Consider the following 16,347-nt stretch of genomic DNA (forward strand, 5'->3'; position numbering starts at 1 on the left):
TGTATCTTTGTCCATTGTGGATGAAGTATGTGTTGGTTAGGCAGTGGTTGGTCAGATCTAGGATGTGTTTGGTGGGGGTTGTATTTGTTTTGGATGGCTGTCAAGGCTTCTTTGATGGGTACTTGGGTGAAGAGGGATATGACATCGAAGCTCACGAGGAGGTTGCTGGGTTGTAGGTTTTGTTTCTTTATTGTTTCTATGAAGTGGAAGGAGTTTTGAACGTGTGAGGTGATGGATTCTGTGTAGGGCTGGAGTTGTTTTGCGAGAAATTTGGCAAGATTCTGTAGAGGTGAGCCTATGGAGCTGACTATGGGTCTGAGTGGTATTCCTTCTTTGTGTATCTTGGGGAGGCATCTGGATGGGGAGGCTTAGGGCATCTGGATGATTTTTCTCTGGGGATGATTCTCTGCTGGATCTCTTCACTGATGGGAGACGCTTTTATTTTAGATTTGGTGGTTTTTTCTAGATAGGTGGTGGGGTCAGTATTCAGAGGTTTGTAAGCGGGGTCTTGAAGTAGGTTGGATAGTTTGGAGTGGCAATCCAATGTGTTCATTACGACTGTGGTGTTGCCTTTGTCTGCTGGGAGAATGATGATGTTGATGTCTTTCCTCAGGTTGGTGAGTGCTTTTTGTTCTTCTCTGTGTAGGTTGCTTCTGGGTGGGTTGCTGGAGCAGATGACATTGGTGACTTCAAGTCTGATTTTGTTGGCTGCATCTGGGTTGATTTTGGTTAGGCTAGCTTCAACTCCGAATATAATGTTTCCAGTGGGGATGTGTTTGGGGGCGATTGCAAAGTTGAATCCTTTGGAAGGACATTGGTTTCTGCTATGGTGAGGGTTCTGTCTGATACGTTGTGTACTGTTTGTTTCATGTGTTGTTGTGGGGAAGGGTTGGGTTTCTGGCGTTTCTCTAGTCTGTGGAGTTTCCTGGTGTGTGTGTCTGTCTTGTGGGAGGTTTCTGTTTCTGTTTCAGCTCTCCAGAAGGCTAGTTGTTTGGATTTGTCCCAGAGTGTTGGGTGGATTTTGTTGCTGAGTTTGAGATGGAGTGTGAGTAGGTCTCTGTTGGTTTGGTCTAGTAGGAATCTTTTCTTGTGGAGTTCATTTCTGATTAGGGCTAATTCCGTTCTCTTCAGGATCCTTTCAGTGGCTGAAGTTTTGGAATGGAATTTGAGTTGGAAGCATGTGGGGATCACATTTTTGTCTCGGCAATTACATAGGAATGTGAGATCACACAAGATGGTGGCTCTTCGGACTTCGAGTTTCTCGTAGGTCCTGGTTAGCCGGAAGGTTTCCTCCCCGTAAAGGTACGATATTTGTTTTCGTAGATTTTCACGGGTACAGGTATGTAGGTCTAGGTGTGTTCGGGTCTTTTCCCGTGTAAGATTAAGAGTATCTTGGCGACGTTTCGGCGAGGTCCCACTTGCCATCCTCAGGCTGGTGCTTTCGGCTTCGTGCCAGTGCAAGCAGTGTGTGATCGGAGCTGCCGTCTCTCTATAAATACTGGTGGGGGGGCTGGTGTGCTGGGCTGGTTGGCTGCGCTGCTGCCTCTTGATTGGTTGATGGAGTTGATGTTGGTATAATGGGCAGATATATATATAGATATTAGATAGATAGATAGATAGATAGATAGATAGATAGATAGATAGATAGATAGATATAGATGTCATATAGATATATAGATATATATGATATACTGATTAAGAAGTTGCTGGAAATGGGCCTCTCCTCTCATAACTGCTATTGAACTTTCTTTCCAAACTGTTAAGATTGGCAGCTATTTCTCCTCCACTCTTGCTCTCAGCACTGGCTCTCCACAGGGCTGTGTGCTCAGCCCCCGTTTGTATTCATTCTACACCTCCGACTGCACTCCCTCTTGTCCCACTAACTCTATAATAAGATTTGCAGACGACACCACGTTGGCGGGACTCATATCAGGAGGAGACGAGACGGTCTATAGGTCAGAGGTTCTCAGACTGGTCTTGTGGTGCAAGAGTCATAACCTCACCCTGAACATCAAAAAGACCAAAAAATTGATTGTAGACTTCAGAAGATGCAAAGCAGAGCCTCCCCATATATATCAATGGAGATTGTGTGGAAATAGTTCATAGTTTTAAATTTCTAGGAACTCATATTTCCAACAACCTTACCTGGTCGTCCACACTATGGCCACTGGAAAGAAGGCCCAACAATGCCTCATTTTCTGAGGCTGCTGAAAAAGAGTGGTCTGGGTGAGAAGTTGCTGGTTACTTTTTACTGTTGTACCATCGAGAGCATTTTGGCATACTTTGTAACGGTGTGGTATGCTGGATGCTCTGTAGTGGATAAGAAGATGCTCCAGAGCAGCAGTCGCCAACCGGTGGGCTGCAGCCCACTGGTGGGCCGTGAGAAAATTTTGATGGGCCGCAGAGAAATCTCACCCCCAGAGGAACCCCATAAAGCAATTAATCCAGTCTGTGCAGAAACACAAGGCTGCGCCGCCCACATGGCCCACGGTAACCCTCCCCGCCCACTCACTCCTTATCTGGTAAACTTGCCTGCTAAATTGCTATTTTTCCGACCATCATCTGTTCTGCTATGCTGGGAGATTTAGATTAGCTAGGAAGCAGGAAATGGTTGGATTTCTTGCTTTCTAGCTCGTCTTTAGATCTTCGGCTCAACACAGCCAAACCTCCCTTAGGACTGAAGGTTTGCTTGCAAGCAAATTCAGTGCAGACTCACGGCAAGCAAATTTGAGAGACTGAGCTAGCCGATGGCAGAGAGATAGATCACTGAATGATTCTGTGAGCAACTCAGTCTGCCGGCTTTGCCTGATTTTGGATAAAAGTTGTTTTTTATAAAAAAAATCAATATTTACATGCATGGTGTGTTGTGAGTTAATTTTGTGAGTTTGCTTGCAAGCAAATTGTATGTGACAGACTGAGCTAGCCAATGGCAGATAGATAGATCTCTGAATGAATCTGTGATTCTCTGAGCAACTCAATCTGCCTGCCTGCTTTGCCTGATTTTGGGTAAAAGTTGCTCTTTTTTAAAGTAAAAAAATTCAATATTTATATAAATTTTTATAATATTTACATACAAGCCATGCCCAGCCAGTCACATGACCACCAAGACACACCCACAAATTAGGCCATGCCCACAGAACCAGTTAGTGGTCCCTGGGATCTAAAATTATGAGTTTGGTGGTCCCTGAGGTCCAAATGGTTGGCGACGCCTGCTCCAGAGAGCTATAAACACAGCACAACAAATCATCAGCTGCTCTCTTTCTTTTTTGGAAGAGATTGCGAAGACCAGATTCCTCTCTAGAGCACTAAAAATCTCCACAGACCGTTCTCATCCTGGTCATTCATATTTCGAACAGTTACCATCAGGGAGACGTTATAGGTGTCTTAAAATGAGGACTAATAGACTGAGAAACAGTTTCTTTTCCAAGGCAATAATTGTCTTGAATCAAACAGTGCATTTGTGATTTAGTCCTATGTATGTAGTGGCATTTTTAAACTATTTAACTTACTGAATGTTTTAGACGACTTATTATTATTATTATTATTATTATTATTATTATTATTATTATTATTATTATTATTATTTTAATTAATTTTAATTTTAATTTATTTTAATTTAATTTTTAAATACTGTGTAGTGTGATTGTGATGTGGTGTTTGGGGCACTCTGCTGGAGTAGCTTTCAAATTTCATTGTATTCGTTGAATGCAATGACAATAAAGGTATTCTATTCTATTCTGTGTGTCTCACTTTTTTTGAGCTGGTGATAATATTCTTACTCCTTCTCTCCTTCCCCATCCTTTACTACAGAGAGAGATGTATGGGAAAGTCTTTGAAAAGAATGCAGATCGTCACAGTGACTTCTCTCGTCTGGCACGAGTCCTTACAGGCAATACCATTGCTCTGGTTCTGGGTGGTGGTGGAGCCAGGTAATATGCCCGAAAGAATTAGGAAATGTTTGCTTGGTATCAAGAGGGCCAGGAAAACTTTCAGGGTAACAATGTGTTAAGCCTGGATTCCCCAACGGGTGTTAAGGAAAACAAACTAAACAGAACGTGCAGCGAAGTCAGATAGGAAGACAGGTAAATGTGTGAGATAAGCTTTCTAGTTAACACGCAGTAAAAATACAGATACGCTTGTGCTACCAAAAATATAGTTTATTCCATTTAAGAATTATAGCATAGTCAAAATAAACGGTCCATTAGTCATGTATCAATTTCAGTCAAGTCTTGTCGGGGATACTCTATTTGCAAAGTCCGTGTTGAATAGCCAATGTCAGTTCACTTACAATAAATCAGTCCAATCTTTATCTTCTCTCCGTTGAGAAAAATCAACACTCCTTTTTCTCTCCCCGTTCCACCAAGAACGCAGTCATCAATCCATCCAGTAATTAGGGATCTTCAAGCCAGAGAGAGTGAGCTGCAATTGCCTCGCTTCTTATATAGTGCTTTTACAACCACACCCTTAATTATATTCTTGCTGTTAAAGTTACACACACTTTAACTAACAAACCATGATACCATATTTATTATTTTTACCCAAACCAGTTAGGGTAAACAATGTTATCAAAACTAGGGAATTTGCATCTCCCAAAGGCAATGTCAGATCCGTGTATCTGCCATTCTTCAATGGAAGAAGAAGGGGGGAGGAGTTGGTACAAGTAATCCTTTTTGATGTAACCTGAATATCTTAAGCCTTGTATTGAATCTGTATAACTTGCACATGATATATGACTGGAGCCAGATGCCTGGAACCTTGTCACCTCTTGGAGAGATAGCAAGAGGAGAAGAGACCATAAAAATTCCAGCTCTGAAAGGAACTGCCTGAGAAACTTTTCCAAGATACGTTCCCAGAAAAGGGGAGGGGGATTAACATGTTGTTTCTTTGGTTGGCTAAATCCACATCAGAATAAGGGGAGGGGTTCTAACCCTTTATCTGTCCCTGAATGCCTGAGGGTATCTTAGACTCTGCTTTGACTAGTATCTGGATTATTCCTTTCAAGAAAGAATTCCTTTTGAAGTACCTAGCTTTCAGAAGTTCATTCTTTTTGGTTGAAGGGAAAAAGTCTAGTGCTTACGGGCAAGAAGGATGTGACTTTTTCCCCACCATGGAATAATTCTTCTGGATCCCACTGTTCTCCCCATCTGGATTTTAGAGACGTCGGGAGGTCTATGCTCCTTAACATGGAAGCATACACATTTGACTAGCACTACTAGCCTACCAATGTTGACTACTACTATCACCTACTTTTTTAACCATTCCCACCTTTGGCTCCTCCCGAACGGTAGAGGCATGAAAGATTCAGCCTTGTTCTCATGACTTGGTGACAACCACCAAAGGTACATTGGGAGGCAGATTTGCTTCAAGCATGTTCCTTTCTCTTCCCCACAGGGGTTGTTCTCACATTGGAGTGATCAAAGCCATGGAGGAAGCTAGTCTCCCTATCGATCTGATTGGCGGCACCTCAATTGGCTCCTTCATAGGGGCTCTTTATGCAGAGGAGAGGAGTGCAGTGCGCACAAAGCAGCGGGCCAGAGAGTGGGCAAAGGTGAGCAAGTATTCAAGTCTAGAAGGAAAGTAGGCAGGGAAACAGCAGTGCTGAGAGAAACAGCAAAGAGAGAAGGTGTGCTATTGAAGCTATAGTCCTCTAAATACTTGAATGGGTTTATATCCCAGTGATCTCACCCAAACTTCCTTCTGAATAGATAAGGGTAGATTTGCACTGTTTCTTTACTACAATACACGAGCCCAACCTTTGGCAGCTGTGAGAAAAGGTTGTGAAGTTCTTTACAGCAATTTCAGTCTGGAGTATGGTGCATGGAAACTGAAACGTCACAGACTAGATAAAGGAAGTTAAGTGAGATGGCAGAGTAGCTGTCTTTATTATTATTATTTTGCCGGCTTAGCCTCCCTAAGTGTCAGAAAGCCATAGATAGTTTTAAAAGAGGGATTGTTTTATGCAGAAGTGTTTCAGTGGCTGAGGAATGCAGACAGTGTTATAAAATGCCATCTTATCATTTAGAGGTACAGAATTTTCAGCAGCTGTTTCCAGTCGGGGACGAAGTGAAATAGAGGTAATGTTGATGGGAGGCCTAATGCATCAATGCACAAAAAATCGCATTCCCCATGTTTCAGCTATTCACCACTAAATTACAGTGCAGCATCTCAGGATGCTCCATATCCAACAAAAAGGGATTGTTCAGAATGAAGCCATGAATTACCTGTTTTGGCTGAAGGATTCAGCATATATTGGAGTTTTGGAGCTCCTGCAGAAGAAATGCACCATGATCTCCAGACTTTTTAGGGTCAAGTCAATTTTTTACAGCTGAAGGAATATAGATAAGTAGTCCTTTTGCTTCAACATATTAATCCAACATAGGTTGAAATCAGTTTTTTTAAATAAGTGATTTAATTACAGGTATTCTAATGTATGCAGATACATCACATCCAGTACTCTCTAATCACCTCTCATTTCTGTTTTATTTTTATTACAATGAATGCCCCCCTTTCTTCTTTGGTGTGGTCCATATCGCATTTGTTCAGGCCACTTGGAAAGGAATTGCTTTCTCTCTAACCAAGATCGCTGTTTTTATTCTTCCCCTGGTTCCCAGAAAGATCATGATGCAGCAGTCTTGGATCTTTCATGGCTTGTTTCCTGCCTTATGCCCTCATTTATCCTTTCTACAGAGTATGAATTCAGTGTTTGCGACTGTGTTGGATCTCACCTACCCCATCACCTCCATGTTCTCTGGCTCTGCCTTCAACACCAGTATTCACAAGGTGTTCCAGGATAAACAGATTGAGGTATTCTTTTATCAGCAACACAAGAATGAGCTACAAAGTGCTGAAGGTCTTTTCCATCTAAGACCACTTGCTGCACAAAACCCATCATTCTGAAAGGTTTTCACCTAATACCATAGTAGGTGTTTCCAAAGCCTGGGATAAATAAAATGCCAGTGTTAATTTTGGTCCAGATTTTGGTCCTGTAGTGGCCAGAACACACATAAATTGGGCTGCTTGCACAATTTCTCTTTATTGATCGAATAAGTTGCAGTAAACTGCAGAATTTGGGTTAATAGATTTGCATATATTCAGGGTACAGTAAATGTAGAAATCTTTGTAACTTTTCTCTCTCTCACTTACTGTGACCTTCCATGTGATTTTCATTCTTTTCCACTTTGTCAACTGAAGGATCTGTGGCTCCCATATTTTAATGTGACAACAGACATCACAGCTTCTGCCATGCGTGTGCATAAAGATGGTAAGTGTATCTTTCCTCCAGCACAGCAGTCATGACTGATTAGTAATTCAACATGCATTTCATCTCCCGCTTTCTCCTGAACTTCAGGAGGAGCCAGGGAAGCCAGAAGGAAGTGAATTACAAAATATCAGAGGACAGGTGTGTGCACCAAGTGCTCCCAAGGCCACAAGAACTCCACCCACATCTATTTTGTGGCCTCTGATTTTTTTAAGGTTCAGAAAGTGCAGACAAAATGCCCAGATGCTAAACAGATTTATGCCTCTACCTGAACCCTGAAGTGTCCTCCCAAAACAATACTGGCACTTTTGTAGCTTCATGCTGAGGAGAGTTGTGTCAAGTAGTTTGCTGGGAATTGCCGTATGTTCATGTCTAGCAGTAATTTTCACTGTCTGAAATGAGTATTTCCATTTGGATAGATATTAAAACTCTCAAAAGATCTTGGCAGGGCTTGCTTGGGACAGCACATGTTTGAAGAACCCTTCATTAGAGGAAGGTCACCTTTTTTCCAGCAAGTTCAGGGAACATGATGCTATTGGGGAGGGAATAGGAATTTGCCTGAAGCCTACATATAGAGGTAGAATATAGTAGTGCTATTTGTCTATTAGTATGATCATTGGTGTAGCTTGAGAAGACCATTTCTATCTTCTCCTCCTCTAGAACTAAATAGGGATGGAGAACATTATGTGAGAAGATCTGTAGCTTGCTTGGGTGCATCATGATGTTAGCCTTAAGCCTAGTAGATTCCATTCTTTTGTTTAAAAGGCAAAATGGAGAGTGGAAAGAACTCCTACAATCTATGGCTTCTTTGAGCCACTTGCCATGTCTCTATGTAATAATCTTGGCTAGCTTTGAATCTGCTTTTCCTTGGTAACATTGCTACTGTTCACTAAACCTACTAACTGTTCCACATTTGTTCTGTTCCTTTTATTTATTGGAGCAGCCTGGCTACTGCATCAAATTTCCCAATTCTGCTCTTCTAGAGAAACTGGGGGTTGCTAGTTATTCAAACACTCTTTATTTTGGGAGGAGGGAGTGGGAAGAATTGTCGCCAGTAAAACCTAATGAAAGAGTGGAATTTGAAATCAGCTTCAGAGATGGATGGATTGTATGTGGAGGGAGGTGGGAGGTTTTTGTGGCACCCTTCTGGCCTCCCCTGGCTACAGCAAGCATCAGATCTCACCTGGGACATTGTTGGCAGCCATGCCTACCTTCAGGGCAGGGGCTGGAGAGGCTGTAACTGCCTGGCTCTTATCCTTCTCTGTCCACTTTCCTTCCCTTCCTAACAGAGCTAACACTTTCTCTTCTGTCTCCAGTAGGTAGGCAGAGTTGAGGTTGCCAAATTGTAAGGTGGGGGAAGGCCTATGCATGTAAGAAATCAGATCTTTCAGGTTAAAGTGGAGGAGCTTCAGTGCCAATGGTCTTCACCTGCAAGTGAGAGGTCCTTGAGATGAAACACAGAATGGCCTACCTTAGAAGAGCTGGGTTTCCATGGAGCAGTATTTAAGTGAGAAATAGTTCCTGGTGTCTTTCCCTTTGGGGACAAAAGTGCTTCTCTTCTCATACCTGGTGGTTGGATAGCAAGTTAGGTCAGGTAGGTGCAATTTTCAGTCTCTGGCAAGATTTGCTGGCTGCAACCTTCAAAAAAAATACTTACTTTCTTTTTTGCAAGTGAATTGTTGTGCTACTTGTGTTGTGTATAGTTCCCATTCCTTTCAATCAGCAGGATTTCTTAGGTTTGGCATTACTTTTTATCCAGGTACACCTCTATGACCATTTCATAGGCAGGGCAATCTGGCTTCCCTGTGATCAGAGAGTCCTGCCTCCTGTTTTGAAGTATGGCTTCTTATTCTTGATCGATTGTAGAACCATTTATCTGGAGCTGTTTTTCTATATTGTTCATGCTTGTGTTTCTGTTTTATATGCTTGTCCATAAGAAGGGATTTTCCTCATCCCCATAAAACTGGACTCCCTTGATTTGAGTCTTGTAGCACAGTGGTCCCCAACCTTTTTTGTACCAGGGACCAGTTTCAAGCACAAACACTTTTTCAAGGACCGGGGGAGGGGGGAGAAGAATCCGAGTTTGGTGGTTTGCTTGCAGACGTTTCATTACCTGACTAGGTAACATCCGATGTTGTTACCTAGTCGGGTAATAAAACATCTGCCAGCAAACCACCAAGTTCAGGGAGCGCCTCGGCCCTGCCTCCCTCAGCCCCATCCCTCAGGTGTCTCCTCCCTCCCTCAGGTGTCTGCCTCGTTCCTCTCTCAGTCGCTCTCTCGCTGCTCCACCAGCCCAGGAAGAAACTGCTTCAAAGAAGCGGGGGTGGTGGCTTTTCCTGTCGCCGCAGCTCCTCCGAAGCGCCCGTTTACCCCACCCCACCCGCCCGCCCGAGCGCGGTTCAATCCACAGTGCTCCGTTCTGCCTGCCTGCCTGCCTTCTTCGTTTCGGAGCAGCTTTGGCTGATAAAAAGAGGCGAATAGTTATTATTCTCACCAGAAACAAAGAAGGCAGGCAGACAGGCAGAACGGAGCACTGTGGATTGAACTGCGCGCGGGCGGGCGGGGTGGGGGTGAACGGGCGCTTCGGAGGTGCTGTGGCGACAGGAAAAGCCACCACCCCCGGCTTCTTTGAAGCAGTTTCTTCCTGGGCTGGTGGAGCAGAGAGAGAGCGACTGAGAGAGGAACGAGGCGGGAGGAAACCGAAGCCGCTGAGCCAGACAGCAGGACAGGCTTTGGTTGCTTCCTCCCTCCCCTTCTCTCATTTGTGTCCTTGATCCCCAATCCCAGCAGCATTCACCGAAGGCGAAGAAAGCCGCCATTTTTTTTTTCTTTGCGGCCCGGTACAGAGTGCTCCACGGACTGGTACCGGTCCGCGGCCCGGTGGTTGAGGACCCCTGTTGTAGCAAGTTCTGGTCTTTGAGTGCCTCGGGCCAGTGGCTGGGAGCAGTAAGAGAGAAAAATGACTTGCCAAGGGCAAATTAATCCATGTGATGTCACAGGGGCCGGGAACTGTTGTCTACTCATGACTATGGAGTTGTCCATGACAACTACGGCTCTCATCAGTAAACATTATAAATGGTACATTCACCTACAGGAAGTGAAAGGAACATTAGTTAAAAGGAGAAAGCCAGAGCATTGTGAGAAGTGGGAATTTAAATTGGGCAAGAAGATGGTGCTAAGTTGTTGTTGAGGAACGCCTTCCAGAAATCCCCTTTTGTCCCAGGTACATTTTGTCTTTCTGAAGCTTCTCTCATGATGTCACTTCCTGTCCTGTGCTCCCTTCCTTTTCCTCCTCTCCCACCTTCCCTTTGATTGTATTTCCATCTTCATCTGGCAGGCAGCGTGTGGCACTACGTCCGGGCCAGTGCATCTTACACTCCCTATTTGCCTCCTCTCTGCGACCCCAAGGACAGTCACTTGCTTGTGGATGGCTGCTATGTTAACAATGTCCCAGGTCAGCATTGCATTTGCCTCACTACCTTGGCTGGTGGACATTGGGGATGCAGGTGGGTCAGAGGGATGGAGGCAGTCAATTGACATGGCTTCCTCCCTCTGAACCACTATCATCCTTCTTTTGCTAGGGCTGGGCATGACAAGCTTGGGGTAGCAAGCCTGGATTCTGCCCACGGCCACATTTTGCTCAGGCCAACAATGCTGCATGGCACAAGAAACTGGGTTGTCAGGTAGTACATGCAAAGCATTGCCTTGCATGGCTCCCAGGTAAATTTGGAAGTTTAGCGGGCTACCTGGCCACATGTGGGCTCAGGGTGATGAATCTGACGGCTGCATATTGCTTGGCTGCTTGATAAAGTGCTGTGCAGAATTTTCCTGCCTGAGCAGCTGGGCTGAAGCTGGGCTGCACCTCTCTCCATCCCTCTCTGAAGGGTTCATTGCTGCTCTGGGTGTCTCTCTGTTCTTCTGATTGCATTTGTTCCCACATGGTTAGGCTCACTGTGGCGGTATGTGCGAGCTAGCATGACCCTTTCCGGGTACCTACCGCCACTCTGTGACCCCAAGGACGGCAATTTACTGATGGATGGCGGCTACATCAACAACCTTCCAGGCAAGTATTGGGCAGTCTTGAAGAAAACAGGACAGCCATCTGCTGGAGGAGAAGGATGGCTTGTGAAGCCTGACTGGTCTGGGGCTGGCTTCCATTTTTCTACCCTGAAGCTCTCTTATCTTCTGCTGTAAATACCAAGCAAATATCCTGGTGAAGAGAGGGAGGGGTTGGCTTAAGGAGCCATTGAAATCCTAGTCTTCTATGAAGGTTCTGGTCGCTGCCAGCTTACCTTCTCAGATCTCATGCAAACTGTCTTTGTGTGCTGGCAGGAGCTGTTTGCTTCTCCAGGTGATAAAAATCCATAATGTTAAAGACACCTGTGGCAAAGGAGGGCAAGAGTTAGTAAGAAAGAATATATTGCACCTAGGATACTACAAGTGAAACCTGTTATCCTCTCAAGGAATGTAGGCTACATCTGTCTGGACTCCATTCCCTGCTGGTCTCTAACCTGGACTTGAAAATGTCCATATGGAGAAAAGACACTTCTAAGGCTATGTAGCAAGAGCCCATCTGGAGCTGTCTAGCCACAAAGAAGGGGATTCAAATGTCTATGCAGATTCTCAGTCATCCAGATTATGGTTGTCCCAAAGGTGCTTTTTTCAAGAGTCAATTGGACTTTCTGGATTTTCTTGTTTTGCTTCTCATCCAAGAAACTTCTTCAGCTCTGACTGGATGGTGGGGAATGGAAGGATTTATACTCCTTGCAGACAGCAGGTCATTTGCATTCTTTTAGAGAGTCGTTGAGGTCACCTGAGGTATGTGTGCTGTCAGGGTCACCTGCATGGTGCAAATGGGCCTGGAACTTCTTGGAACTGTTGAAAGGACTGTGTTGTACACTAGAGATAGGTGATGTTGTATCCCTCCCCTTCTGTTGAGAGTGGGCTGTTCAATTTTGACATAAATGGCATCTTTGACTCCTCTTTCAAACCAGCGGTCCTCTCTGTCCAAAATGTGGACTTTGCTGTCTTCAAAAGAGTGGATTTTGTCTTTTAAATGCAGATGAACTGCTGAATCTAGTCCTGATGGGTTTGTTCTCCTATGTTATGCCATGAAGTGGTTGTTTTGTGTCCCCAATATACAGATCTGCACACACTCACTATGGCCCGCTGGTTTGAACACCGTTCTTTCAAAAGTTCCAAGAAGACTCCACGTTTTGCTTCTCGTCCAAAAAGCTTCTTCAGCTCTGTCTGGATGATGGGGAATGAAAGGATTTATACTCCATACCCATTTGCACTACTCAGTGACCCTGACGACACAGATAAACCTCCAGGTGGCCTCAACAACTCTAAAAGAATGCAAATGACCAGCTGTCTGCAAGGAGTATAAATCTTTCTATTCCCCACCATCCAATTGGAGCTGAAGAAGAAAAACAAGGAAGTCCAGTTGCCTCTTGAAAAAAGACATCTTTGGAAGCATGTTCAAAGCTTCTCAGAATAGATTTTCACTGTGTTTGAAACACTGATAGCTTAAATAACAAATCTATATAAGAAAACTTAGATAAAATGCAATCCAAATTTTTAAAAAGCATGAGTAACCACCATCTACCACCATCACCACCACCATACTAAAGCCTAATTTTTTCACCTGAACTAGGAAAAAACAGCAAATGAAGAAATCATGAAAGCCAGAACCAAATCATGCATCTTGGAGAATGCATCTTCCATTTGGGACATCCTACTAGGAAAACCTGAATTGGAGTGAAGGGGTTGATTCAGTTGTATTGCCATGCAGTTTCCTTGATGCATGCTGTGGAAGTAGTAGTTGCCAGAGAGCAGGCTGAGATTGCCTTAATTTTAAGGATCAGATGTTCTGATTCCCATTGAAGGTACCACTGAGCTGTGCTTACAAGTACAGTGTCAGAAATATTTGGCCACCTATAATTTGGGCTGCTGCTCACTAGAGGGAGAAGTTCAAAAGAAGAAAAGATCTATAGAAGATATTTTGGCTCTCTTGATAGATTCCAGTACAAGGTCCAATGAGATTGGCATTGCTCACCAGACTGGGAGAGAGTTGTTCTCATCTCTCTTGTTATCATGCAACCAGATAAGATGTGGTTGATCAAAAATCTCCAATAGAGGCCATTAAACGGTGGGGTAAGAGATGAAAATTGCGCTAAGGCAGTAGTACTTGGAGTAAGGAAAACATTTTTAGGGTATCCTTCAGCACTATTTTTAAATGCTTACAAAACAAACTTAGGCTTAAATTGCAAGAATCTGAGATGTTGGGCTTTCATTGAGAGCCATCCCACACTGTGTGAGCAAGAGGGGATTAATATTGTTTATATTACTGCCCTGATGGAAATTTCTTTCCTCCCCCATGATTTGTTCTTGGCTGTAGATGGAAAACATCACACATCATATAAGCCACTGTATATTTCACCCCATTTATCTGAAATGGCATAGGGTCTTCTGCTTGAGCAGGGGGTTGACTAGAAGACCTCAAATATCCTTTTCAACTTTGTTATTCTGTATTCCCCCTGGGAATACAGAATTTGCATTTGGATATAGAGTAGACCTTCCCTCATGCCCCAGACTCCCTTCCCAAGTGTGATTACTTTTTATGAAATAAAGACCCTGGGAAACTCCTGCATGGTTCTTAGTTTGGTTCTGAATATTCACCAAACTATAATCCCCACATTTCCTCCCAAGGTTTTATTTCAGATGACTTTTTATGGAGCTTTGTCCCATTTTGCACAGCACTTGCCCTGCAAGTATGTAAAATTCAGAATTCACAGTTTTAGATAACCAATCATAAACCCACTTTTTTCTTCCATGGAATTGTTTCTTAAGCATCCTAGTTATGTTATTTGTCATGTCTTTATATGTTAGCTTTGTTGCAGATTCTTCTTTTTCTGGTGTTTCTCTTAGGTTTAAATATGTGCTTTCTTGTTTCTGTACTTATGGGAACAAATAAACAAATGCATTCACTGAAATGTCCATGGAATATCAGTATATGCTAGTGTTTTTCTTTTTAATTTTGGCTTCCTTGAGCTAAGCTTACTTATTTCTTTGACAAGATTCTTCTAAAGTGACTTGCTTTCTAGATGTTCGCTTATTTTTGTAAATTTTTCTAAGTCTGTTTCACTCACCAATTTCTCAACACCATTCCTAGTTGGGCATTCCTAGTTTTTTTTTTTCCTGGAAAAGGCCCTCTGAGGCTATAATTTAACAAAACTGACCTGGCTTTACCAAATGTTTCTCATACTGCTTGGTTTTCTGAAAAATAATAGTTGTGTATTTGCCATATTGTCCATTCCAGCAAGCATGTTTTGTGTGGCTTTGAGCATGAAGCATTTTGTAAATTGACCATATTGTATATTCTTTGCTATATTTTTGTAACTGTACAAGTAGTATGAAGAGTATTAAACCTCTTCCTCTGCTTATCTGCTTGTTAACTCTGAAAATGCAAGGAGGCATTACTTCATATTTTTACCATTATCTTCCCCCCCTCCCTGTATATGGGATATTAATAAAAGGCCACTTAGTTCAGTTTTACTGAAGGTACTTGCACTTATACATTCCACAAGCCAAAGAGTATATGCCATTTTAAACCACATACAAGTTTCAGATGGGAAGCTACAGATAATAGAGGCTGGCTAAAAGAGCTGGTAAAACTATGGTATTTAATATACGGCAATTGAATGAGCAGTTAACTACCATAGCATTTTCCAACATGCTGTCCTCCAGGTATTTAGCATTTTAGCCCCAATTAAAGGCTATGTTGGCATGTTTGAAAGGCTCCACGTTAGAGAAAGCTAAAGCAGCAGGATTTCTCCCCCACGTTTCTGTTATTCTTTGGCTCTTAACAGCTTATAAAAATAAAGTGTAAGACTAGGAAAAGCTATCTATATAGTGCACAGTAATTTCTGTAAATGTTTGTCCACTACCAAAAACATAAGTCAGCTGCTTTATGTTGCTTTATTGAATGACACTAAATTATTCAAGTTGTCCTTCCTTCTATCTAGACCTTTTTCCAGAAATGAATACAAAGGGAAATGCTGTCCCTTCCAGGACCAGTTATAGCTAATTATGGGGTTGCTATTCCAAAGTTTTCAGCAGGGCAAAGACAGTATGTTTATGATGACAAACCCCTTTTCCCACAAAGGAGGCCCAATTGATTGATGTTTATTCAGAGAAAGGAAAACTGGTCAGAGGGAATTAGCTTCTATAACATTAAAGAATGCTCTCCCCAACTCTCTGATTTGGTGGTGGTTCTGGTGGTGGTGGTGATACATTCTCAGCTTTTGTCTCTTCACATTGCCTTTCCCCTGAAACATTTCCCTCTTTCTCCCCACTCAAATGTAGCTGACATTGCCCGTAACATGGGTGCCAAGACAGTCATTGCCATTGATGTGGGAAGCCAGGATGAGACTGACCTCTGCAACTATGGGGATAGTCTGTCAGGTTGGTGGTTGCTGTGGAAACGTCTCAACCCTTGGGCTGAGAAAGTCAAGGTGAGTCTCTCTCAGCCTTTAGCTTGTGGGTGGAAATTTCTGCTTGGATGTGTAAGTGATACCAGCTGGGTGAATTCTTTTCAAGGAATGGTTTCTGTTGCATTTTCTAAGCATTCAAGCAACAATGTTTCTCAATCTCTATTTTAATTTGCTGAGACCACTGTGTAAAATGTCACTGCATGTATACTAGAGATTTTGTGAGAGTAGTGCATGTGAAAATAAACCACCTTTGGCTTGTTCTGGCACATCTGCTTGGGTCTCTTGAATTAGAGCCAGTTATCTCTAATTTTGGGTCTTCCATTGGCATCTTTTGCATGGTGCTAGCTTATCTTATCTAATAAAGCTTACACAAAATCTCAAAGCCTTCCAGAAGCAAATTTTATATATAGGATGGCATTTAAGTGGATCAGATAACACTTTTCATTACATAATAATTATATTTATTAAATACCTTTTTTATGAACTAGAACTAGTTTTTATGAACTAGAATAATTATGTTCTAAAAATCTGCATAATTGTTAAACATATTAAATACTGCTCTTGATTCACAATACAGTGGTTTCCTGTAAAGGA

General features: G+C 42.9%; 1 protein-coding gene across 3 annotated transcripts in view; it reads left to right on the forward strand.

Moving 5' to 3' along the window:
• The window catches only part of PNPLA6 (patatin like domain 6, lysophospholipase), a 103,067-nt gene that overhangs the window by 49,508 nt on the left and 37,212 nt on the right, over positions 1-16,347 (forward strand). The window contains exons 25-31 of one of the 3 annotated variants that reach the window (XM_087957094.1): positions 3,811-3,929; positions 5,392-5,548; positions 6,688-6,804; positions 7,192-7,261; positions 10,596-10,712; positions 11,205-11,321; positions 15,626-15,774. In XM_087957094.1, the coding sequence (XP_087813220.1) occupies positions 3,811-3,929; positions 5,392-5,548; positions 6,688-6,804; positions 7,192-7,261; positions 10,596-10,712; positions 11,205-11,321; positions 15,626-15,774 (846 nt within the window). The remainder of the gene's footprint in view (positions 1-3,810; positions 3,930-5,391; positions 5,549-6,687; positions 6,805-7,191; positions 7,262-10,595; positions 10,713-11,204; positions 11,322-15,625; positions 15,775-16,347) is intronic. The other 2 variants (XM_026679667.2, XM_087957095.1) reach the window with 2 other exon arrangements.

This window comes from Notechis scutatus, chromosome 2, assembly GCF_049901735.1.
Source record: "Notechis scutatus isolate UNSWTSFEM ecotype Mainland chromosome 2, rNotScu1.2, whole genome shotgun sequence".
Classification (NCBI taxonomy): Eukaryota; Metazoa; Chordata; class Lepidosauria; order Squamata; family Elapidae; genus Notechis; species Notechis scutatus.